Below are 24,924 nucleotides of genomic sequence, written 5' to 3' on the forward strand. Positions count from 1 at the left end.
GGGCTGGGAGAGCGATGGCCCTCCAGCAGTGCTGGATATCATGGCTCAGAGCACATCCATCCAGAGGATCCAGCGGCTCATAGACTCTGTGCCACTCACTAACCTGCTGCTGACTCTGCTCTCCACGTCCTACAGAAAGGTAGGAACTGGTGCACAGCTAGAGAGCTTCTGGAGCTGAGCCACTCCAGATTGTCATCACTTAACAAACTGGGGCTGTGCTGAGAACATACAACTCTTCTTTCAAAAGTCATCAGCCAGGGCTTTCCTCCTTTCCTCCTTTCCTCTTTCCTCTGATGTAAATTTGACAAACTTATGCTAGTGGAAGTGCACTTTTTTTCAGTGGTATTTGTGATTTTAGTGGGAAGATGAAAAGGCTGCATTGGTAACAGATGATTTTATATTAAAACTGTTATTCCAAGTGTTACTTACAAGCTTGGCATAGATTGTTTATTTTCAATCATCCCGTGTGATTTTTAGTACAACTTAAGCCTTGAAAAGCTGTTTATAAACTAGCAGAGACAAATTTGCTGGAAGAAAATTAAAAGGCATGAGGAAGTTACTCTAATTTTCAAATTTCTGTCTTTCCTAATCCTAACATTTTCCTGGTTCTGCTGTCCTTTAGGCCTGTGTCCTGCAGCGCCAGAGGAAGGGCTCTATGAGCAGTGATGCCAGTGCCTCCACTGACTCTAACACTTACTATGAGGATGACTTCAGCAGCACTGAGGAGGACAGCAGCCAAGGTAATAGAGATTGCACCAGCTCAGGATTTTACACTGCTTTTCTCATTTAATGGAAACCTGGCTGCTGTGCTATTGCCTTCTCAGACTGACTTGTAACACTGAAAATACAGAGCAATTTGTAAGGTCTGTGTGGCAGAAGTAGTGCTGACTGCACTCTTTTGTGTGAACTGAAGCTGAGTGGCTGGGATTTGACAGTATTTGCTTAAGAGGAGAGTGGAAATAATTTCTTGGTGTAAATTCCTGCTGGGCCTCTGTGAAAGGGGTTTGCCTTGTGGTTTGGACAGAAGAAATGAAAATAGCAGACACCTTAATGCTGCTCACTGAAATTCTGGTTTAGGCCTTTCTCAGGCTGGGTAGTTTTGTGAGGTATTTGCTTATAACAGGATGGGTTTGTTGTTCCTGCTCTGTTAGATGACGACAGCGAACCAATCCTGGGGCAGTGGTTTGAAGAGACAATCTCTCCCAGCAAGGAGAAAGTGGCCCCACCGCCGCCCCCTCCTCCTCCTCCTCTGGAGAGCTCACCGAGGGTGAAGAGCCCCAACAAGCAGAGTGCTGGGGAGAACGGGAACATCCTGGCCAGCCGCAAGGACCCCGAGCTGGTACGGCCAGAGCTCAGCCCTGGGGAGCTGCGGGGGCTCAGGGCAGGCACTGCGGGGCTGTGACACCCTGCTGCTGCCAGGGACAGCTGTGCTGGCAGCCTCCAGCCTGGGGGAAAGGGCAGGGGCTTCTGGTGCACTGCTCAGGGGAATCAGGGGGTGTCCTGGCTGTGGAGAAGGATCTCTCTTTCTCTCCTCTCTCCCTCTCTCTCCCTCTTTCTCTCCTCTCTCTCCTCTCTCTCCTCTCTCCTCTCTCCTCCCTCTCCTCCCTCTCCTCCCTCCTCCCTCTCCTCCCTCTCCTCCCTCTCCTCCCTCTCCTCCCTCTCCTCCCTCTCCTCCCTCTCCTCCCTCTCCTCCCTCTCCTCCCTCTCCTCCCTCTCCTCCCTCTCCTCCCTCTCCTCCCTCTCCTCCCTCTCTCCCTCTCCTCCCTCTCCTCCCTCTCCCTCTCTCCCTCTCTCCCCTCCCCAGGATTTGTTGCAGCCAGGGAAGCAGAGGCTGGAGATTGTATCTGTTTCGGTTACAGAGGGAGAGGGAAAATGGGGACACAGCTGCAAGTGACATGACTTGCTGATAGAATGCTTTTAGCTCCAACTCTGTTGGATAAAGACAAAAATAAACACTGCAGTGGAGGAGTTGGAGGCCTCCAACCTTCTCAGAGAGTTCTGGAATCAGTCCTGGTCCAGACTGCAGTGCAAGGAGCTGGATTGCCATGAGTGCACCTTTCTTCCACTGCAGCGAGGGGAGGTTTAAGGGACTCAATTTATTTTGCTGGTGGTTTAGTTTTTGTTTAATGTCGTCCTTCTGCCTTAGTTGCTTCTACAGTGTGTTTCTCTTTTCTTTTCAGTTTTTGAGCCTAGCTTCAAACATTTTGAACTTTATCACTTCTTCTATGCTGAACTCCAGGAATAACTTCATCCGCAACTACCTGAGCGTGTCCCTGTCAGAGCAGCACATGGCCACGCTGGCAAGCATCATCAAGGAGGTGGACAAGGATGGCCTGAAGGGTGAGTGAGCCAACCAGCTCTCTCTGGTAGAGCTGTACAGCTCAGAGATGTCTCTTTTTTTCAGTTTCACATCAGAGTTTTAAATACTGGAAAGCAAAGGTACTAAGTGGCTTTTGATCCCTGTCTTACAGGCACATCAGATGAGGAGTTTGCTGCTGCTCTGTATCACTTCAACCATTCCTTGGTGACCTCAGATCTTCAGTCCCCTGCCCTACAGGTGAGCTAGAATTGAATGCATAAATAAAATTAAGAAGTGGTATGTATTTTTATGCCTCTATATGGGTTCTCCACACTTTGAGTAGTGTGTTGGTTGTTCCATTTGGCCCTGGAGTATGTTCTGCAAAAAGAGGTTGGAGTATTTTGAGTCCTATGATTTGAATGACCTTTGCAGTCATCCAGCACAAAACATCCTGCACAGTGTAAACTTAACATCTGGAATTCAGACTAATCCACTGGCCTTTGAAGGTGATGAAAGCTGAGAAGGAAATGAGTTTGTATATTTTGTCTTGGAGAGTTGCCTCTATCCATGAGTTTATCAAGAGACATTCCTACAGATTTGCCCTGCTGTCAGGACTGATGCCAAAAGGCTTTAGAATTTCTCAGGAGAGAATCAAATTAATCCTTTTGCTTTAAAGACTTAACTTTGTAGCCTCTAGGTTTCTTTGCTGGGTCATGGGCTGACCTGACTTAACCCTGCCATGGAGGTTATGAACCTGCTTCACCCATTACTGAATTCACCCCTGTACTTTGTGGACTGTTTTCTACTGTATTTTAAACACTCTGTTTGTTAATTTTTAAAAGCAGGTGTGCTTTTCATCAGTCTGCCTTTTTACTACATTTGAAATATTGCTGTGATCAAAGGGCTCTTCTTGCAGATTCACAGATACTGAACACAGTAGCATAGTCTCTCCTGCTCTGATATTGCAATGAATGAGAAAAGCTCATTAATGCCATTTTTACTGCATTGATGTTGACACTTGGTTGTGTTTAGGTGGCAAAGTGACAGCACTGACTGTCCCTCAGTAGCTCTGCCCTGTATCTGAGACAGGAGAGGCACTGCTGTGTGAGCCAAGCTGAGAGCCTTGCTGTTTATTGTCATCTGTATGCTCAGATCATACTTTTAATTAATTAAACCATCAGACAGGACTTGTCTATTTCCAACAAACCCCTGTTTTGTTCCAGAACACACTTCTCCAGCAGCTGGGAGTTGCCCCTTTTTCTGAAGGTCCGTGGCCTCTCTACATCCACCCTCAAAGTTTGTCGGTGCTGTCCCGACTCCTCCTGATTTGGCAGCATAAAGCCACTGCTCAGGGAGATCCTGACGTTCCAGAATGCCTTAAAGTCTGGGAAAGGTGAGATCATTTTATGTTGAGCTGTGAATCAGTCATCTCTTACCTCTCTCATTTCCTGTCAAGTGGGAATTCTCTGGCCCCAGCATTCCAAGTCTGTGTGTTCCCTGATCTGGGATCCGTGTGGTGCTGGGAGGAGCAGAGGGTCAGTCTGCTGTGCTGGGGAATCCTTCACCTAGAGGCCAGGAAATTACTCCTGCAGTCAGGATTTAGGGGGCAGGAGGCTGAATTACAGCAAGGCTGGCTGTAAAAAAGGGAAGGACCATCTCTTTTTTTTTCAGCAGGTTTCTGGTAGGTCCTGTTAGGATGGTGCTGAGATTGTTCCTCTCTGCCATTACGGGCTTAGGTGGTTTAAAGTAAACAGCCTTTCCCAGGGAACAGATTTGAATCACCCCTTCTCCATTTGAATGATTGTCCCTGTTTTCCGCTAAATATATTTGCCACTGATTTAATTTCTGTAGGTTTTACTGCTCACACAGTCTCATTCCAGTATTGGAATTTATATATTTCAATAATATAGTGAACATTTGTGAAAGTGCCAGTATTAGAACAGTAAGCAGAAAAATATTACTTCTAGTTAAAGAGATTTTAAAGAGGGATCTAAGAGGAAGACTAAACTTGACAAACTTCCTCTCCTGCTGCCAGGTTTGTGGGCACCCTGAAGCAAAACGCCCTACAGGGGACTCTCCCCAGTGACACAGAAGATCTGAATGTTGAGCATCTCCAGCTGCTGCTGCTCATTTTCCACAATTTCTCAGAGAGGGGCCGCAGATCCATCATGATGCTGTGTATCCAGACCATTGTGGAGCTGACAGCAAACATGGAGACCCAGCAGTGTTCTGTGCCTCTCATCGTGGCACGGCTGCTGCTGGTCTTTGACTACCTGCTCCACCAGTATTCCAAGGCTCCTGTGTACCTGTTTGAACAGGTAAGATTTTTACAGCTGGGTATTGAATTGATCACCCAGCAGGAATCTGTAATGGGCAATCATTTGGTGTGTTCTTTCCATGACCCTTGTGAGTAAATCACTTTTGATGTTGTTACCAAACTTCAGAGTCCAAGAAATGATTAATTATCATGGCAGGTTCCAGCAGCAGGTTCAGTTGAAGTGTAAATTCTGGTGTCTTAATAAATCCTAGTAAGGACAAGATGATTGTCCCACCATATCTTTAAAATATTGAGTATTTGGCTGTTTATTTCATGAACACCTTTTGTACTTTCTTGCTTTAGTGTTTCACCATGGAGGTTTTTGGCACTCTCCTTACTAATGGGGTGAGATGATGCTTTCTGCCTGGCTTTTCCAATCTTTGGAAGCTTGGCCATGGATTTAAACTGCTCAGTCCAGGATAAAAACCATCAGGGAGCTCCCCAGAAGTGTGGAATGTTGTCTTTTGAATAGGACTGGTTTTATTTTGTGTTTCTGTCTGTGGGATGGTATTTTCTCCCTGTCCCTCAGTGACAAGGATGCCATGGGTGAGTTATTTGTTTGTTTTTTCTAACTCAGGTACAATATAATTTGCTGACTCCACCCATTGGCTGGGTGAGTGGATCCCAGGACAGCAGCAGACGAACGTCTGTCCCACTTTATCATGGCTTTAAAGAAGTGGAAGAAAACTGGACCAAACACTGTTCATCAGGTAAGAAGGAAAACATAAGGAATTTTTTATTCCAAGATTTGCTTTTATAAATAAATGAGAGCCTTTTCTGTGCCTTGGTTTGGGCAGCTTTTCCTGCTTTTAATGGCCATAGTTGCAATACATAAAAATACATCTAATAATGCAAAAACTGTTTATTAAACAAAATTCAAGGTTGTTCTCTTCGAGGAGTATACAGCAAGTAATTAAAAATAAGTAAGTGTTTATTTTGCCAGGACTGTAGGAGTAGGAAAGCTTTGGCTGCCTATACCACAGGTTAGAGCACCTGTAATGTGCCATGGAGCTGGCTTGCAATCTGGTGGTGGTCATAGAATGCAGAAGGTTGTGGGGATGGAGGAGAGGATCTAACACAATGTCACCTGTTTAAACTGCCACTTTAAAGGTTATTTTTTGTTCTCACATTCCAGATTCTGCTCCACAGCCCAGGTTCTACTGCATCCTGTCTCCAGAAGCTTCTGAGGATGATCTGAACCGTCTGGACAGCACGGTATGGTGCTGCTGGTAGAGACTTTCTGGTGGGCCATGGGGGTTTGCCAAGTGCCAGGGAAAACAGACAAGGAGTGACTTGATTAAAAACAGGGGCCAGGAATCTTTCACTAAGTGGAGAAAAGAGTGGCCAGATAAGATAACATGGGATTCCTTCTTTCCCCTAGTTGGATGTCAGGGCAGTCACTGTGCAAAGTCTGTGAAGATCTGTTGTAGTACTTGCAGGAATACTTGGGATTCAGACAAAGGCACATGGCATTAGAATTGTCTTCTCATCACTTTGCTCCAGGTTCTCCCTGGGTTTTGTTTCCTCACTAAATTTGTTGCCAGCAGGGTTATGGGCTCTCTCTCCTGCCTGCTCATCATCCCCAGTCCATTGATGTTCAGTCCCAACAGAACCTCTCCCTGAAGTTTATTTTGCAAGGATTTGAGCTTTAGGTATTCTGAATGCTTAAAGAGCTTTTCTAAGCAAGATTTGTCATCTCCTGCAGGTTTGTGAGGTCCTTTTCTCCAGGGCTACAAAGTACGACGAGCTCTACACAGCCCTCACCTCATTACTGGCTGCTGGTTCCCAGTTTGATACACTCAGGAGGAGGGAGAACAAAAATGTCACTGCACTGGTAAGACTGTCTTGAGGAATAACAAATTTTCAAACTTAGTATTTTCCATCCAAGTATTTAACTGAAGTATTTTGGACTATGCTTGAAGTAACAAGGAGCTTAAAAATCTCATAACTAACCATAGTGTTCGTGGTGGCTGCATATCTCTTGAGTTTTTAATTCATAATGTGCTTCATATTGTTGTAAGTCCATGGAAATTCCAGGAGGTGTGGCTAGAACACGATTAAACAGGAGAAAACAGTATAATTTTTTCTTTTCTCACTCCTGTGTTGCATATTTTGTTGTTTAATATGACAGAAACTCAGTCCAGAATGTGTTCATCTGATTTGGCACATCTGCAGGAGTGTGGAGTCCGTGAGGAGATATTTCAGTAGCTGTGATGATGGAAACTGCAGTCTTTCTGAAATAATTTTTCCAACTGTTCCTCTGTTTAGGAAGCCTGTGCCCTTCAGTACTATTTCCTGATCCTGTGGCGGATCTTGGGGATTTTGCCTCCCTCCAAAAGCTACATGCACCATTTGGCCATGAACACCCCTGAGATGAGTGACTGTGACCTCCTGCACACCCTGCGCTGGTCCTCCCGCCTGCAGATCCCATCCTACGTGGTGTGGATCAAGGTACAGCCTCAGCTCCCTGGGGTGGTGACAGTGACAGTGTCAGTGACAGTGACAGTGTCAGCCCCTCTGTGCTGACTGCACCTGGGATTTGTTTTGGGGGAGCTTGTGCCTGTTTCTTCTAAACTGCTTAATTCCAGAGCACTGTTCAAGTGTGACGGATCTGGGTTTTGGTATTTGTAGGATCACCTTATCAAGCAGGGCATGAAGGCTGAACATGCTGCTCCTCTCATCGAACTGACCTCCAGCAAGTGCATCTCAGTGAAGTATGACGTGGAAATAGCAGAGGAATACTTTGCTCGACAGGTGAGGTGTGGGAGTGCACCTGAGCATACAAACTTCTGCTTCTCTGGGATGATCTGCACTTACTGTTCCATCTTCTGTATTTTCAGATCTCTTCTTTCTGTGCTGTCGACTGTACAACCATTCTCCAGCTGCACGAAGTCCCCAGTTTACAATCCATTTACACCCTTGATGCTGCAATCTCCAAGATCCAGGTTTCTCTAGATGAGCACTTTTCCAAGTTAGCTGCAGAAACTGATCCCCACAAGTCCTCAGAGATAACCAAGAACCTCCTCCCTGCTACCCTGCAGCTCATTGACACTTATGCTACTTTTACCAGGTACAGTCCTTGGGATTTCCAGCAGGACTACAATTTCCTGCTATGCTTTGGGCTTTCTCTGCATTTTGTGTGTTGTTTTCTTAGAAGGGCCTGGGAATTTTATAGTCCAAAGTAATTACTTTATGTCCTCTAGAGGGTCCATTGCTTTAAAAGAGGAATAACAAGTAGCTTCTCAAGCTGTGCATGGGACTTTGTAGTTTCTGAGTGGCCTCGTTGTCTGATCTGCCAAGGTTTCCTTGCAAGTTTGCAAAACCAGCTTTTCCTCCAAAGATGAAACCACCCTCTAGGATAGTGCTGCTTAAGGTTATTTCTCTGGGATAATGCCAAGGCTGTCAGACCATCAAGAAAGAAGGGGGGCGGGGTTAATTCTTACATTAAAAATCTAAATTCTTCTAAACTCTCATTGGAACCTGTGTAGAAGAAAGCAAAAGTAAATCAGCTTTTTCTTTTTGGCCACTTCTCCTGGTAAGTAGCTTAGAGGGGATAAAAGCCCAGAACTCCTTTAGTGGTGTGAGATGAAGTGTGGGGCAGAACTTCAGAAGTTTGTGTTTTATCTGTCACTCCATTGCCACACTTAGTTGTGCCCTGCAGAGCGGATTGCTGAGGTAGATGCCCTCCCTCTGCCTGCAGGTCCTACTTGCTGCGGAGCCTGTCGGAGGAGGCTGCCCCGGACAGCAAACCCTGCGAGGAGAAGCTGCGGGGCTACGCCGCCGTGCTGGCCATCGGCTCCGGCCGCTGCAAGTCCAACACTCTGGGTGAGGGGCAGGGCAGGGCTGGGCTCCAGGGCCCACCCCAGAGGGGAGTCTTTCCACAGTGCTTCCCGTTTCAATACCAATTCCAAAGTGATCTCTGGTCTAACCAGTGAGTTGTGCTGCCAGCAGCACGCTGCAACAGCTGTATCCTAACAACTGAAACAGTCGGGCAAACCTTGAAAGGTTTTCAAATGAAAAATCGTTTTCTTGTGGGCTCCTCTAGGTTAGTGAAGTGTTTTTATAACCACATTGGAGCTTGTGGCGTGGAATAACAAGGGGAGCTATGGAATGTTGGTATGCTGAAGACTTAAGTGAATTAGTATTTGTGCCATGTTTCCTGCAGTTTTAATGAAGTGAAAGAAGCTGGGATGCTCTTAAAGACATAGGGATGATTTTGACTTGTAGGCCTGTGAATTTATTCAGTGCCTGATTGTTCTGTGTAACTGCAGGTCCAACTCTTGTCCAGAACTTGCCATCAGCTGTGCAGACCCTGTGTGAATCCTGGAACAACATCCACACCAACGAGTTCCCCAACATCGGCTCCTGGGTGAGTCCAGCCTCAGGGCCTGATGTGGTGTGAGTGCAGCTGCAGGAGCTGCTGGGAACGGGGGCAGTGTGTGGGTGTGTCCCAGATGCAGGGCTCTGATGTGTGTGTGTCCTTCCCCAGCGCAACGCCTTTGCCAACGACACCATCCCTGCAGAAAGCTACATCAGCGCCGTGCAGGCCGCCCACCTGGGCACCCTCTGCAGCCAGAGCCTGCCCCTGGCAGCCTCCCTCAAGCACACCCTGCTGTCTCTGGTCAGGCTCACTGGGGATCTCATCGTGTAAGTCAGGCCTTGTGTTACACTCTGTGCTCAAACACTGCTGGCTGCTTTGCTCTGTGTCCTCCAGAGCTGACTCCAGACTGTGTCTGTGCAACATTTAGTGACTCGGTGCTGGTTCTGACCTAAACCTTCCAGTTCACAGTTCCAAATACCAAATGAATGACAGACATTCTGTCTGTCTTCCTGTGGTATCTCCAAAAGTCAGGCTCCCTGAGGGAAACCTTTTTGTCAAGTATGGACTTGAAGAAACTGGGATATGAACTGACACAATACAGATCTAACTAATTCATTTGTGTTTTGTTATCATTCACTTGTGTGAGGTTTTTAATCTGTAAGAAAAAGTGAAATGCCTTTTTTTTTTCCCCCAGGGACTTAGTCTAAAATACTCTGAAACCAAAAAGCAGTTGACACTGCAAGCAAGCCCCAATGCCACAATGTATGGCAGTGGGACTGTCTAGGCAGATGTTATAACTGTATATATGCAAAAATAGCATGTAGAATTTTCCCAAGGATGACTGTTTTTTTGAGGGAGAAAATGGATTGGCCAGTGTTTTTATCCCACCTTTCCAAACGGGGTTTTACCACTGACTTCCATCCAGACTTGTGCATTGCTTAGTGTGAATTCTGGTTTCCAACAGGCATGAGCTGTGATACATCATACGGAGAATTAACCTGTGTCCTTTTCTTTTCAAGCTGGTCAGATGATCTGAACCCACCCCAGGTGATCCATTCCCTGCTGCCCCTCCTTCTGGAGACCAGCACAGAGAGTGTGGCAGAAATCAGCAGCAACTCCCTAGAAAGAATCTTGGGCCCAGCAGAGTCTGATGAGTTCCTGGCCCGTGTTTATGAGAAGTTGATCACAGGGTGCTATAACATACTGGCCCATCACTCTGACCCAAATAGGTAACAAAGCAGTGTGCAAAGATTGACTACAGCAGGATTGGTTCTGGAAAGAAAAAATCAGCTTATTCTGTACCTTTATACTATAAATATGAGGTGTTTTATTCACATTACCTGAATTGTGGAGTAGGGGTGAGAGCAAGAGAGAATGGGAAGGAGTAACAGTAGAAGAGATTTGAAAAGTAAAAAGAGCAGCTCTTTACAAGAATTCGTATGTGAAGTGTCTGAAAGGTCTGGATTATTTTAGGTTTCTGACTGGGACTTGCCTTGCAGCATCATGTGTCCCTTTGTTCTAACTTGGTGAATCTGTTGGTGTTTATGTAAAGTTTTTCATTGATTGTTTTTCTGCTCATGGAAGAAGAGCTGCTTTCAATTGGTAGAAAATTTACTGAGATTGTAATGGCAAATAGATCACTTCTGGCCTCTCAGAACTGCTGTGATTGTTGAAATTGTTTCTAGTCGTTCTTGTTTGATCCTCATCTATTTGTTCTTTATCTATTCCTTTTTTAATCCTCAGTGGTTTGGATGAATCCATCTTGGAGGAATGTTTGCAGCATCTGGAGAAACAGCTGGAGAGCAGCCAGGCCAGAAAAGCCATGGAGGAATTCTTTTCAGAAAGGTGAAGTCACCAAGGAAGTTGTAGCCCAAGGACTTAATTTCTTGTCCTTTTTCTGTTAGCTTTTGACTGTAGACACCAAGGTGATGTTAATGCCATTGTGCAGGAAAATACAGACCCTGTAAAGCCAGGATATCCTTCAGACAGTGCAGGAGAGTGGGAAGAGACTCTGGGGGAAGAGGACCTGGATCTTTGGCCAAATTAAATACTCAGTGAGGCCTCACAGTGAGGATCAGTGGGGAATCTTGCAGGATGCTTGTTCTGTCTGAGCAGGTTTCTGAGAGATGCTGCTCCATAAGACACAGACCAAGCTGAAAAATCTGAAATTTTCTCGTGCTTCTGTGGGACCGTGGGTTGTTTAAGGGTGAGGCAGGGGGATTGGCCTGACTTAGAATAATAAAGACAAATTGTACTGGCAGCAGCCTGGAACAGCTAGAACAGCTGTGATAGAAGCAGCCTAGCACAACCACAGTGTTCTGAATATGAGGTGAAGAGGAGGAAGGTCTTTCTCCATCAGAAAGCTGGCCATTGCCTGGTTTTTCTCTTTACCTGTTCAACAACAGTTTAGAATGAAAGCAGCCTGGCTGTACATTGTTAGTATGGAAGGGAAGGACAGGCAAGAAAATCTTGACTTCTGTTTTGGAGCCAGTTCAAGCCCTTTTGTAACTGGGATATTTAAGGAGCACTGACATGCTACTGAGGAGCCCATTTATGAGTTTTGGTCAGGGTTGGGTTTACTGTTTAGCTGAAGGCAGTTTCTCTGGTTTGGCTCCTGAGCAGTGTTAATACAAACTGCTGCGTCTGAAAGGTGAGGGCAGAGAGAAGTGGAGCCAGTGGAAGAGGGGAATGGGCTGCTTTTTACAAAGGTGATTTAATTCTCCTCTCTATACAGTGGAGAACTGGTGCAGATCATGATGGCAACAGCCAACGAGAACCTCTCAGCCAAGTTCTGTAACAGGGTGCTGAAATTCTTCACCAAGCTCTTCCAGCTGAGTAAGTGCCAGTGGGATCTCCTCCATCCTGCCTTTTCCACTCCACACTGTTCTTGTATTGTCTGAGATTGGAAGGTGCTTGGAAGAAAAGCTGTGGGAGGGAGTGGGGTCACAGGTTCACACTTTCAAGGCAAGCCATTTTCACAGTGTTCCTTGGAGCATCTGTCACTGACAGTAACTTTCCCCTCAGCTGAGAAGAGCCCCAACCCCAGCCTGCTGCGCCTCTGTGGCTCCCTGGCCCAGCTGGCCTGCGTGGAGCCCGTGAGGCTGCAGGCCTGGCTGACCAGGATGACCATGTCCCCACCCAAGGACTCAGACCAGCTGGACGTGGTGCAGGAGAACAGGCAGCTGCTGCAGCTGCTGACCACTTACATTGTTCGGGAGAACAGGTGAAGCATAGCCTTGATCCTGTCTTGTGTGTGCTCCGTGTTCCTCTTGTTCTCTAGAACAATCTCTTGTGAGTGGCTGCTGGTTCTTTGTGGCACCTGTGTGAAACTCTCCTCTTTTTGCTCAGCCAAGTGGGGGAAGGCGTGTGCACTGTTCTGCTCAGCACTCTGATACCAATGGCCACGGAGATGCTGGCCAATGGCGATGGCACGGGCTTCCCTGAGCTGATGGTCGTCATGGCAACTTTGGCCAGTGCAGGACAAGGGGCAGGACACCTCCAGCTTCATGGGGCTGCTGTAGACTGGCTGGGCAGATGGTAAGAGTGAGCTCTGTACTGCTTATGCTTCAGTTCTGGGATTTTTAAAATTTCTTTTCTGGTTTTTTGGGGACAGAAATTTGTGTTTACAGATATTCCTTTCTCTCTTAGTTTACTGTTTGTTGTTTGGGATATAGAGTCTCTGAGGGAGGCTGATCTGTGTTCCATGTATTCCAAACAATCACTTTTTTTTTCTTTACTCTGGATGGTTTAGCTACTGCATTTATACATTCCCTATTATTAATCTAAAGCAAACTGAATGCTTGAAACTGTTGGTCAGGACTGAGTTTATACTTCCTAAAGTCTGTCAGGTGGAGTGAGGGGTTTTGGATTCCCTATCCCTGGAAGTGTTCTAGGCCAGGTTGGGCGAGGCTTGGTCCAACCTGGTATAATGGAAGGTGTCCCTGCCCATGGCAGGGGGTGGGATGAGATGAGCTTTAGGATCCCTTCCATCCTAAACCATTCTATAGTAATTCTCAGTGTTCTGTGTTGCAGCAAGAAATACCTGTCTCAGAAGAACGTGGTAGAAAAAATGAATGCCAACGTCATGCAGGGGAAGGTGAGCCTTGTGCTGGTGCTGCACGTGCAGGAATGACCCCAGGCACGAGTTCAGCTGTCCTGGTTTGGTTGCATGGCGGGAATTTTAAAGCAATTCAGCCAGGGGGTGACTATCCTGTGTTCATGCCCAGTAGCAGCTGCTGCGGGCTGTGAGCGTTGCCTCTGATTTTCCTTGCCCTGTGCTCCCCAGCACGTGACAATCCTGGAGTGCACGTGCCACATCGTGTCCTACCTGGCCGATGTCACCAACGCGCTGGGCCAGAGCAGCGGGCAGGGCCCCAGCCACCTGTCCGTGGACGGCGAGGAGCGCGCCATCGAGGTGGACTCCGACTGGGTGGAGGAGCTGGCCGTGGAGGAGGAGGACTCCCAGGCTGAGGACTCGGTAGGCAGCGGGCACAGTGAATGCTGCAAAGGACAGGAGGGTTTATTTAGCACCTCCCGAATCACTCAGCTTAGAAATTGAGATTCTGTGTCTGTTCCTGATCAGAAACTTGAGTGAAGGACCCCACATGTCAGGTCTGGAGGAGAGGGTCTGTCATTCCTGCCTAGATGTGTTGACTTGGTGATGTCAACAAAAGTTAAATGCTTATTTTTTCAATTAAAAAAGGGAAGAAATGGGATTAAATGGGTTTGTTCCTACTGGTTGGTTAGCAATTACTAGTTTTTGTATCAGCAAGCAATTTAGATTAATTCTTTAAGTGCTGTTGGGTGGTGAAAAAAAGCTGTTAGAATGTGGTTTTTTGTATCACCATTTTTGCTACTGTTTCTTTTCTTGTTAACCATTTCCTGTTACTACAATGTGTCACCATCTCCTCTCTCCATGTGGTTTGATACCAGCTACCTTCTAGCTCAGTGTAGATAAAATTTGCTATTCTTAAAATGTATGTTTGGTGTCTGGGGAATTTATTCTGTACATGTGCTTCACTGTAGCTGCAGTTATGACACCTTTCTAAACCAATTTTGTTCTGGATAGGATGAAGATTCTCTCTGTAATAAACTCTGTACCTTCACCATCACCCAGAAAGAATTCATGAATCAACACTGGTAAGAATCTCAAGCTTGTGCTCAGAGTCTCAGCCTGGTATTTCTGGCCATTGGGAAGGAAACCAGTGTAGCTTGTGAGCCTCAAGGCACTGCCTTTCAAAACTCACCTGGCTTATTTTGGGCAGGTACCACTGTCACACTTGCAAGATGGTTGATGGGGTTGGTGTTTGCACAGTTTGTGCTAAAGTTTGTCACAAGGATCATGAGATTTCTTACGCCAAGTACGGATCCTTCTTCTGTGACTGTGGAGCCAAGGAGGATGGCAGCTGCCTGGTAAATTCTTTATGTCTTCAGATTTTCAAGTCCTTTGCAATTTTCTGTTCTGCAGTAAGTTATGTCAGGATTTGAGTATGCAGGAGTGATAAGACTTGAAGGCTTTGACTTTATGATGAACCCTTGGAATTTACAGCTTGCCTGGAAACTACTTTTATGCACCAAATAAGAGAATTGTTCTGTGTCCTAGTGACTCGTGGGCTTTCACCTGCCTTTAAAGAATTTGCTGCACAGCAAAGAACACATTTTCACATGTTTTCCACTAGCAGCAAATGAAATAATTATATCTTAAATATGAAAAGTTTCTAATTCTTGTGTGGACAGTCACATACTGGATGTTATTTCTTTAGCATTACGCTCTAATTGCTGCTCATACAATCTCTGTTCACTTCATCAGTAGCCAGGTTGAGCCTGGTTTGGGATTTTAGCGTTACTCTGTCATTCCCAGGCGCTGGTGAAGAGAACTCCCAGCAGTGGGATGAGCTCCACCATGAAGGAATCGGCGTTCCAGAGCGAGCCCCGCGTGCCCGAGAGCGTCATCCGCCACGCCAGCACGTCCCCGGCCGAGAAGGCCAAGGTCACCATCAGCGAGGGCAAGGGCCCTGACGAGGAAAAGCCCAAAAAGAGCAGCCTGTGCAGGAACGTGGAGGGCTGTCGAGAGGAGCTGCAGTCCCAGGTATGATTGTCAGCTGCTGAAGAGGTGGGTTATGGTGAGGACCTTGGACAGGCTTGGGTTGGTTATAAGCTGAGATGACAGGGTCATAAAGGGCTGTCAGGCTTTAAAAAGAGCTGATATGCACCTCCCATCAGGAGCATCTTGTTCCTCATTTGCCTGATCTGTTTCTTGTAGGCCAACTTCTCCTTTGCGCCTTTGGTGCTGGAGATGCTGAATTTCCTGATGGATGCCATCCAGGTCAACTTCCAGCAAGCCTCAGCCATGGGGAGCAGCAGCCGTGCCCAGCAGGCTCTCAACGAGCTCCACACTTTGGACAAATCAGTAGAAATGACAGATCAGCTGATGGTAGGGAACAAAAGGAATTACCAGAGTGTGAATGGGGGGAGTGGCTTTTGAACAGACACATTCCAGTGACACCCTTTGGCTGCTTTCCCTGGCTCAGGTCCCGACCCTGGGCTCTCAGGAAGGCGCCTTTGAGAACGTGCGCATGAACTACAGCGGGGACCAGGGCCAGACCATCCGGCAGCTGATCAGCGCGCACGTGCTGCGCCGCGTGGCCATGTGCGTGCTGTCCTCGCCCCACGGCCGCCGCCAGCACCTGGCCGTCAGCCATGAGAAGGGCAAGGTGGGCCCCACGGGACGGGGAATGGTGCTGAGCTGCTGGGCTCAGGGGAGATGGGACAGCGCTGGGTCCCCAGGGGAAATCGGACAGCGCTGGGTCCCCAGGGGAAATGGGACAGCGCTGGGTCCCTGGGTTCCTAGGGAAATGGGACAGTGCTGGGTGTCCCTGGGTTCCCAGGGGAAATGGGACAGTGCTGGGTCCCTGGGTTCCCTGGGGAAATGGGACAGCGCTGGGTCCCTGGGTTCCCTGGGGAAATGGGACAGCGCTGGGTCCCTGGGTTCCCTGGGGAAATGGGACAGCGCTGGATCCCTGGGTTCCCAGGGGAAATGGGACAGTGCTGGGTCCCTGGGTTCCCAGGGGAAATGGGACAGCGCTGGGTCCCTGGGTTCCTAGGGAAATGGGACAATGCTGGGTTCCCAAGGGAAATGAGACAGTGCTGGATCCCTGATTTCCCAGGGAAATGGAGCAGTGCTGGATCCCTGGGTTCTCAGGGAAATGGAATAGTGCTGGATCCAGTGGGCTCCTGAGGGAAAAGGAACACTGCTGGATCTACTGGGATCCCAAGGGAAATGGAACAGTGCTAAGGAACAGGCAGGACTGTGGTTTGTTCTGCCTGTCTTGAGATCTGGTGTGAAGTGTTGCACAGCTTAGAGGAACCTCTCATAGGGAAAAGAGTTTCTGCAGCAGGAACACTGAGAATAACTCACTGCCATCACCCACCTCACTGCAACCACGTGAAAGGAGGTTGGAGTCAGGTGGGGATCCATGACTCAGTGAAAGGACAAAAGGAAATGGCCTTAAAGTGTGCCAAGGGAAGGTTAAATTGGTTACTATAAACAAAAATTTCTCTGCAGGAGTGGTCAGACATTGGAATAAATTGCCCAGAGCGGTGGTGGAGTCACCAACTCTGGAGGTGTTCACGACATGTCTGGACATGGCGCTTGGGAATGTGGTTTAGGGATGATTATGGTGGTGCTGGTGTGATGGTTTGACTCGGTGATCTCATGGATCCCTTCCAGCCTTGATAATTCTGTGGGTCTGATTCTGTAACTGTGGGATCTGGAACTGAAATGCCTGACTCCCCTCAGCTGCAGTCAGCTAACTGGGTTCACTCTGTGGTGCAGATCACAGTGCTCCAGCTCTCAGCCCTGCTGAAACAAGCTGACTCCAGCAAAAGGAAGCTGACCCTCACCCGCCTGGCGTCCGCGCCTGTCCCGTTCACGGTGCTGAGCCTGACTGGGAATCCCTGCAAGGAGGACTACCTGGCTGTGTGTGGGCTGAAGGTAAGTGCCTGCCAAACCCTGTTCCAGGGAGCTGCAAACATCAGCTCAAAGCCAGCTGTCCTTGTTTCCTCCGAGGAGTTAGCATGGAGCTGCCTCCAAAGTTGTGTCACTAATTCAGCTCCTGATTCACTTTCCTACTAGATAGATGCAAAAGAGGCAAGACCTGTATGGATAATGTAATTAATGAGACAGTGCCTCGAAATAGTGTTTCTTAGTGTATTTAGGCTGATTTTGTTTTAAGACAAGAGCCAAGGTTTAATCATGTCAAACTTAGTGTGTTAAAACTAGCCTGGAACAATTAGTGTTCTTTGGCAAGGACTCCTCCTTTTTGTATTCTCCCAAATTTAGATTTGGCTTTCCCAGTGCAGAATCTATAGATGTGTTATTTAGCTGAGAAAAAGCTACACTCTGTAGTTTTTTTTCTTTTCAAACCTTCGTGTCATTTATCTTCAATGCAGGAAATTGGAATTTAGGTTCTCTGAATCATTATTTACCATAAGAGAAATGCTGACTTGTAACTCCATTGTTGACTTAAAATATTTATAAACACTTTGTTTTAATATTTATCAATTTTCTTCATTACTCCAGGATTGCCATGTGTTAACATTCAGCAGCTCTGGATCAGTGTCTGATCATCTGGTGCTTCATCCCCAGCTGGCCACTGGGAATTTCATCATCAAAGCAGTGTGGCTGCCAGGATCTCAAACAGAGCTGGCCATTGTCACTGCAGACTTTGTGAAGGTATGTCTGGCCGTGAGCTACTGATGATACAGCTTCTGTCAGACATCACAGTCTGGATCCTCAGGGAGCTGCATGTGGGAGAATGTGATAATATTCTTAGAAATAAACTGGAAGTATAAATTTGTGATGTTTGGGCTGGTTTTGCAAGGAAAAGCAAACCCAAAGAACTTAAAGAGAAAAAGAGCCCCAAGCTGTAACATCTCCTAGGGATTCCCTCATCTCAGCTCTTGTTCATTTGCACTGTTTTGTATTGTAGGAGTTAATTACTGCCTTGATAATCATTGTAGTTAATTATTTCCTTCATTCTTCCCATAGATTTATGACCTCTCAGTAGATGCCTTGAGTCCAACTTTTTACTTCCTCCTACCAAGTTCCAAAATCAGGGATGTCACCTTCCTGTTCAACGAGGAAGGGAAGAACATCATTGTGATCATGTCCTCTGCTGGCTACATCTACACACAGCTCATGGAGGAGGCCAGCAGTGCCCAGCACGGGCCCTTCTATGTCACCAACGTGCTTGAAGTCAACCATGAGGACCTGAAGGTGCTGGTGACTTCCCTTTCTCTCTTTTTTTGCCTCTTCCATTTGAAGGCAGAAGTTTCATTTTCTTCTCTTCTCCTTTTAAGCTCCCTGATCTAGATCAAGGAGCTTTCTCATTGCTCTAAAGAGAGAAATATCCTTACAGTAGAAGGAGGTGGGGGTGAAAATTAAACCCCTTGATCCTTTCATCTAGAAAATGGAGCATGTTTTCTGTGGCTGGCTCTGAAGTCATGCCCAGCAGGATTTCTCAGCAGGGAGATGGCTTCAGAGCAGCGCTGTTCTCAGAGCAAGGCACTCCAAAGGTGCAGGAGCAGAAGGGATAAATCACCATGGCTGGGGCTGGAGAGCTGCAGTCAGCCTTTGTTTCTAATCTTGAGGGTGACCTTTAAAATCTCTCCAGTGTTTTTACCCCAGCCTGCTTCAAAACAGGAATAGATGGGAAGGAGGCCCTCAGGAAAGTCTTTTGTGAGCTGGGCATACAGGGAATGCTCCATGTGACACTGTCACACAGCACTGAGGCTCACAGCTGCGGGAGCTCAGGGTGTTACCTACAGCCTCCGGGTGTGCAGGCTCAGCATCCCCTCCCAGAGCCTTTGAAGTGTCTGATGGATGAGTTCACCCAGGAGTTCAGCTTAGAAAATTGTAATTTAGGGCTCTGTTCTCTCACTGCTGGGGAGGAGGGACGGCTTTGGGAATAATTCCATCGTGAATTTAAAAGCCTGACAGAGTGTGTGGGGATATTTGTGTTTATGTTAAATGTTGGCGTTTCTCTGGATCCCCCAGGACAGCAATGGCCAGGTGGCAGGAGGAGGGGTGTCAGTCTATTACTCCCACGTGCTGCAGATGTTGTTCTTCAGCTACTGCCAAGGCAAATCCTTCGCAGCCACCATCAGCCGGGCCAGCCTGGAAGTGCAGCGGCTCTTCCCAATTAACATCAAGAGGTGAGGATCCTGGGGGACACTCCCTGCAATTTTACTTCTTTTTTTTATAATAAGTATTGGTTGTTATTAAACATCCCAGTTATGAATGGCCAAACCTTGTGGTGAAAATTCCCTGTTGGCTGATGATTTCTTGCTACTTTTCATGGTCCTTCTGTCCTAATGGACTTGGATGATCCTTGTGGGTCCCTTCCAGCTCAGGAATTCCATGATATCCCAGTTGCAGGATGATTAGAAACCAAAGCTGGCTGTTTCAGCAGTGGGCCAGGCATGCATTTTGTCCTCCCAGCAGGATTTCAGAGCAGAAGGGTGTCCACAGAGCAGTGGAGCTGCGCAGAGTGAGCTGCTTGAGGTGCAGCCACTGGAACCGATGGGATTACCCGCCCTCGCCCAGGCAGCCAAGCAGGAAGCCTTTGTTTCCTTTCAGCACCACTGCTGCAGTGGACCTTGTGCATTGTGCATGTTAAGGCTGATTTTCAGACTCCCCTGGGGGAAACCAACCTCTTACTTTATGAATGTGGCAAGAAAAAGACAGTTCTATTGTGTTTTGTGATACACAGTGCTGGGCACTCAGGCCACAAACTCTTCACTGGCCTGGCACAAAGCCTCTGTCATGAGTGGGCTCTGAAGGAGGGTCAGCTTCCAAGAGCTCCTGAACTCCAGTCGAGTTTGGCTTAGTCTTGTTGCTGTTCTGTTTCCACTTTTTCCAGTGAGCAGACACTGATTCTCCTGCATTGGCCTTTGCTTATTGCTGCTAGATGTGTTGAAACGTGGAACTGTTCGTCCATTCAGATAAAAACATTGCTGAAAGCCATTTATAAATTGCCTCCATGATGTGGGGCATAAAATGCAACACTAAGCCAGTTTTTCCTCGAGTTTGCAGGGTAGGGATCAGGGTTGAGGACTGGGATGCTCATGGCTTCTGCCCGCTCTGGTGACTGTCAGGTTTCTCACCTGTAAACCAAACACTGTTCATTGATGCAGTGCTTGAGTCCCTGCTCAGGACAAAGCTTTAACTGATTTGAACACAATGAAATTTGTGTGGTTTTGCTTGTGCTGCTCCTTAAATGAATGACATTGTGCCATTTGTCTCTTGCAGTTCCAATGGTGGCAGTAAGACTTCTCCAGCCCTGTGTCAGTGGTCTGAGGTGATGAACCACCCTGGCCTGGTGTGCTGTGTCCAGCAGACCACGGGTGTCCCACTGGTGGTGATGGTGAAGCCAGACACCTTCCTCATCCAGGAGATTAAGACCTTGCCAGCCAAAGCAAAGGTTAGTGAGAGTTCCCTGTATTTTTGCCTCTTGAAATTTGATTTCTTGTTGTTCTGTCAATCAGGTCTCCATTCTTGGCAGCTTTTCTAATACAAAGAGTTTGTTTCTCCAAGCCAGAGTTGCCAAGCCCTTGCCTTGCCTTGCCTTGCAGATCCAGGACATGGTGGCCATCCGTCACACGGCCTGCAACGAGCAGCAGAGGACCACCATGATCCTGCTGTGTGAGGATGGCAGCCTGAGGATCTACATGGCCAACGTGGAGAACACGTCCTACTGGCTGCAGCCCTCTCTGCAGCCCAGCAGTGTCATCAGCATCATGAAACCCGTCCGCAAGCGCAAGGCAGCCGCCATCAGTAAGGGCTCCTCACATCACCTTTGTAACTAATGGAGATGTAAAGATTGATCAGCGTTATGTAAATACTTACAGCACTCATTCTGACAATTATCTAAGTGGCTAAGTGGGTAAAATGTTTCCATAGATGTATGTAGAAATACTTCACAAAGGAGGCAAGTTGTTTCTGCAGATTTTTTACCACAACTTTGCCTGTTTTAGAATGTCTTTTGTCATAAAGATCTCTTTCCTCTTCTAGCTACTCGCACATCCAGCCAGGTGAACTTCCCCATTGACTTCTTTGAGCACAACCAGCAGCTCACAGATGTGGAGTTTGGAGGCAATGACCTGCTGCAGGTGTACAATGCCCAGCAGATAAAGCATCGGCTCAATTCCACGGGCATGTACGTGGCCAACACAAAGGTGAGTCTGAGCACTCTGTGTGGGGCTTCTGGGTGACACTATTGTTCATGTTGATGCCTTGCCTTGAGGAGTCTGCTTTGTTCAAATGACCCCGTGCTGTTGCTTCAAGTTTGTCTGCTTTTCACTGTTTGCATTTTGTTCTCATGCAGCTTTAAGAAAACTATGTATATCTTTAGAACTTATCTATTTTGTTTACCTATTTCTCCTCTGGAGGAGAAAGATGATTGATGGTGATGTTCACCAACGAGGTCACAGAGGTGGCTACCTGTGTAGCCAATCTTTGGCCTGCTTGTCGAAGTGTATATATTGGAGTCAGAAAAATGAAGTAGAGAGCTTTCCTGCTGACCTTTCTGCTGCCTGCTTCGTTCTTCCATGTCCCTAACAGTGACATGGTGCAAATACTGTAATTCAGTAAACAGTGGCGGCACCTCTGAACAGAGCCCTTGGCTTCAGGTGGATGTTTTGAGCTGTGATTTGTTCTCTGCAGCCTGGGGGTTTCACCATCGAGGTGACCAACAACAACAGCACGATGGTGATGACGGGCATGCGGATCCAGATCGGCACGCAGGCCATCGAGCGAGCCCCCTCCTACCTGGAGATCTTCGGCCGCACCATGCAGCTCAACATGACCCGAGCCCGCTGGTTTGACTTCCCCTTCACCCGGGAGGAGGCCCTGCAGGCTGACAAGAAACTCACCATCTTCAGTAAGGCGCTGTGCACTGCTTGGGCTGACCAGCTAATGGGTTTGTTTGGGTTGGATGAAGCTGCTTCACCTCACAGCAGGGACTTTGCACAATCTGTTCGTGCAGAAACAGTCTGAGGGGGGAAACCCTGAACGTGTAATAACTTTATTTATGGCCCAGTTTCTTGCTGCTGTGAGGGAATATTCAGTAGTTCAGTTCAGTGATTTTGTGCTGATGCAGGAGAAGGAAAATGGCCTTGCAAAGGAGATGGCACTGTCAGTGGCCGTGTAGTAATGACAGTATAATTGCTGTCCTGGCCCTGTGAAATGTGGCTGGTTTGTATCCAAAAGCAAGTTTTCTCAGTTTTTAAGAAACTTCTCTCATCACTACAGTTGGGGCTTCTGTGGATCCTGCTGGAGTCACCATGATGGATTCCATTAAAATTTATGGCAAAACCAAAGAGCAGTTTGGCTGGCCTGATGAGCCCCCTGAGGACTTCCCATCTGCTTCCGTGAGCAACGTTTGTCCCCCAAACCTCAACCAAGGGAATGGCACTGGGGACACCGAGTCAGCTGCCCCTGCTGCTGCCAGTGGGACTGTCCTGGAGAGGTATTTATACACTCTTTCCCTTATTTCTCCTTGGAAGTGGGTTGTTGTTGTGGTGGGCACTTGGGTGCACTTGTGTGCTTTTCCTAACCTGGAGAACTAGAGGGAATTAGTGAGTTGTTCTCACTGCCTTACACAGCAACAACTGAAAAGAGTGATTATCTTGGTAGGAGGGTTTGTGGTGGCTCTTGGTTGATCTGGTGCAGTAGATGGGTAGATCTGTGTGCTTGCTTGTGCTGCCTAGTTCACGTTTCAGCAGTCTCAAGGAGCTCAAAGCAATCTCTACAGCCTTGGTACATTCTCTCATTTCAAGCTGGCCCTTAGTTGGTCTCTGGAGCTCAAAAAGGTCAGGCCTCTCTGAAGCTGAGATCAGTTTTGAGGAGGCCTTTGTGTGCGACCCTGCTTCAGGCTCGTGGCTCCCACCAATTTATCTTGTGACTCACATGCCTCAGGCTGAGCTGTTGTGCTGGGGAAGGTGTTGAGTTTCCCCCATGACCCTGCTGAGAGTGAAACCCCAAGGGTGACCTGGATGTAAATTTAGTGAATAAACAGAACTTTTGTTCTTTCTTATATCCACACTCTGTTTTTCTTTGAGCTCATACAGTCTGTGTCATAAAGGTTGTAAAAGCAGCAAGGACAGGAGAGAAACAGCTCAAAGAGGAACTGGTACTACTGAAAGATGAGCATTTCAGAGCTTATACAAACTGCTCAGCTGTGAGCAAGTGGTGGTTAAGTTTGTCTGACTGAAATTGTCAGGGAAAGGCTCAGGGCTTGAAGTGCCAGTTAGGCCCAGTTGAAGGACCTCTTCAGCCATCCTTTAATATTTTGTCTAATAGTTCATGGGAATTTTTCCTGAGTTAATTTTCCATTCCTTTCCCTCCTCTGCTGTGCCATCCCCACAAGATGTCCCTCTCGGCACAGACATGCTCTCTGGTTTTCCAGAGCAGTGGGATTATATTCCAAAAATTCAGATATAAAGAAATTATTCTTCCTGTTTGGCGTTACCTTCTGAAGGTCCTCTGGAGTAGGAACAGCTAAAGGCAGGCAGGAGGCAGCTTTTCTATCCAAGTGTGGTGTCTACACTCAAATTTAAGCCTGGGTGGTGCTTTAGTGGTGCTTGGCTTCTCTGTGTGAGGTGACCTGGCTCATCTCTGTCTTTGTTTTGCTGCAGACCAGTGTGTGCTGCCCAGGTAGAAAGACCCTGCTTAGACTGACGCTCCCCTGGCTTCCTGATTTCCCCATTTAATTTGCCTTTTGCTTAGAATGTGTTCTAGGGACTTTTTCTGTGAGCTTTACACATTTTTATTTTTTTTTCCTTTTTCTTTGCTCCCCCAAAGTTCAGACACTGAGTCCCTAACCACCCTGGACCGGTTAGTATGGCATCCTTTTCTCTGCACGAATGAGTGTGTGTCAGAGAGACAGAACACATGGTGTGGCTTTTGGTGACTGGGGTTTTTTTGTTTTCCAAGTGACATTTGCTTCTTTACATTCTGGTCGTTGCATGGCAGATGGTTTAGCAAATGTAAAGATGAGGTGGTTTGCAGATTTTTGCTATACACAGCATAACTGTTGCTTATTTGACAGCCTCCTCTCTGCTTTGTTCCTCCCTTGTGCCTTCTTATCCCACTTCTGTTCCCTCCAATCCTTGTGAGGGTGGCTGTGGGGAGGGGGATGTTATTTATCACCACCAGACCAGACCATTGTTCCTTCTACCTTCCAATCCTACAGTGTTATTTTTTCCCCTTAATGCTCTCTCTTCCCTGCTTTTTCCTGTATCTTCCTGCTCCTTCTGGTGTGTCAGATGGCATTTCAGGTAGTTCTACCTTGGGGCATGGAGTGCTGCTACAGGGACTTTGCTGCCACTTGTAAATCAGGTTTTCCCTCAGAACAAGTGTTTTCCCAGCCTGCTTGAACCTCAGCATCCCTCGCTTGGGGTCACACCCAGTGCTCTGAGTTAATTTTCCTCCGGAATATTTTGTGCTGAAACTCCAAATTGGAAAGAGCAACCTGTGTGAAAATAGCAAGCGAGTAGAACGTTGCTCCCTTAGCAAAGTCGGTTCCGCTTTTTCCCATGTGTCATAGCCAGCCTTGATCTGCAGTCATCTGTACGTCTGGGGGCCATGGTGAATTGGGACTGTCAAGACAATCCAAGTTATCCCTGCTGCAGGCTGCGTAAGGAAATGTTTTATCCTCTTTGGGAGAGAAAAGCCCCTGTCTTTCAGCTGTGGATTATTAAAGCAGTCCTAAGTTTGTCTGTGAGCGTGAGCCAGGTTTAACTCTGGTCTGTAACACAATGAAATGATATGCATGGTGCCTGTGGCAGGTTTTATCATGCTTTGATTTTGTACTTGGCATTCGTTAGCTGTCTCTGAGCTACTCATGACTGTAGCCCGCATAAAGCAAAGTGCTAAGGAGAGAGAAGGGTTGCTGTACTCAAGCCTGCTTTCCTCTCTCCCTCCAG

The 24,924-nt window shown here is 47.3% G+C and overlaps 1 protein-coding gene across 5 annotated transcripts in view; it reads left to right on the top strand.

Annotated features, from left to right (window-relative positions):
* The window catches only part of UBR4 (ubiquitin protein ligase E3 component n-recognin 4), an 81,959-nt gene that overhangs the window by 8,884 nt on the left and 48,151 nt on the right, over positions 1–24,924 (top strand). For 3 of the 5 annotated variants that reach the window (XM_066334418.1, XM_066334419.1, XM_066334420.1), the window contains exons 13-50: positions 2–139; positions 623–740; positions 1,152–1,339; positions 2,181–2,340; positions 2,472–2,557; positions 3,523–3,692; positions 4,335–4,617; positions 5,194–5,326; positions 5,752–5,831; positions 6,322–6,450; positions 6,885–7,067; positions 7,248–7,370; positions 7,457–7,686; positions 8,317–8,441; positions 8,888–8,985; positions 9,106–9,263; positions 9,957–10,166; positions 10,681–10,782; positions 11,672–11,772; positions 11,962–12,160; positions 12,286–12,474; positions 12,970–13,033; positions 13,223–13,414; positions 14,006–14,076; positions 14,202–14,349; positions 14,798–15,025; positions 15,200–15,370; positions 15,468–15,650; positions 16,772–16,930; positions 17,519–17,671; positions 17,987–18,214; positions 18,995–19,152; positions 20,249–20,420; positions 20,572–20,773; positions 21,011–21,174; positions 21,662–21,878; positions 22,250–22,466; positions 23,801–23,833. In XM_066334418.1, the coding sequence (XP_066190515.1) occupies positions 2–139; positions 623–740; positions 1,152–1,339; positions 2,181–2,340; positions 2,472–2,557; positions 3,523–3,692; positions 4,335–4,617; positions 5,194–5,326; positions 5,752–5,831; positions 6,322–6,450; positions 6,885–7,067; positions 7,248–7,370; positions 7,457–7,686; positions 8,317–8,441; positions 8,888–8,985; positions 9,106–9,263; positions 9,957–10,166; positions 10,681–10,782; positions 11,672–11,772; positions 11,962–12,160; positions 12,286–12,474; positions 12,970–13,033; positions 13,223–13,414; positions 14,006–14,076; positions 14,202–14,349; positions 14,798–15,025; positions 15,200–15,370; positions 15,468–15,650; positions 16,772–16,930; positions 17,519–17,671; positions 17,987–18,214; positions 18,995–19,152; positions 20,249–20,420; positions 20,572–20,773; positions 21,011–21,174; positions 21,662–21,878; positions 22,250–22,466; positions 23,801–23,833 (5,963 nt within the window). The remainder of the gene's footprint in view (position 1; positions 140–622; positions 741–1,151; positions 1,340–2,180; positions 2,341–2,471; positions 2,558–3,522; positions 3,693–4,334; positions 4,618–5,193; positions 5,327–5,751; positions 5,832–6,321; positions 6,451–6,884; positions 7,068–7,247; positions 7,371–7,456; positions 7,687–8,316; positions 8,442–8,887; positions 8,986–9,105; positions 9,264–9,956; positions 10,167–10,680; positions 10,783–11,671; positions 11,773–11,961; positions 12,161–12,285; positions 12,475–12,969; positions 13,034–13,222; positions 13,415–14,005; positions 14,077–14,201; positions 14,350–14,797; positions 15,026–15,199; positions 15,371–15,467; positions 15,651–16,771; positions 16,931–17,518; positions 17,672–17,986; positions 18,215–18,994; positions 19,153–20,248; positions 20,421–20,571; positions 20,774–21,010; positions 21,175–21,661; positions 21,879–22,249; positions 22,467–23,800; positions 23,834–24,924) is intronic. The other 2 variants (XM_066334421.1, XM_066334422.1) reach the window with 1 other exon arrangement.

Source organism: Sylvia atricapilla, chromosome 22 (genome assembly GCF_009819655.1).
Source record: "Sylvia atricapilla isolate bSylAtr1 chromosome 22, bSylAtr1.pri, whole genome shotgun sequence".
Taxonomy (NCBI): domain Eukaryota; kingdom Metazoa; phylum Chordata; class Aves; order Passeriformes; family Sylviidae; genus Sylvia; species Sylvia atricapilla.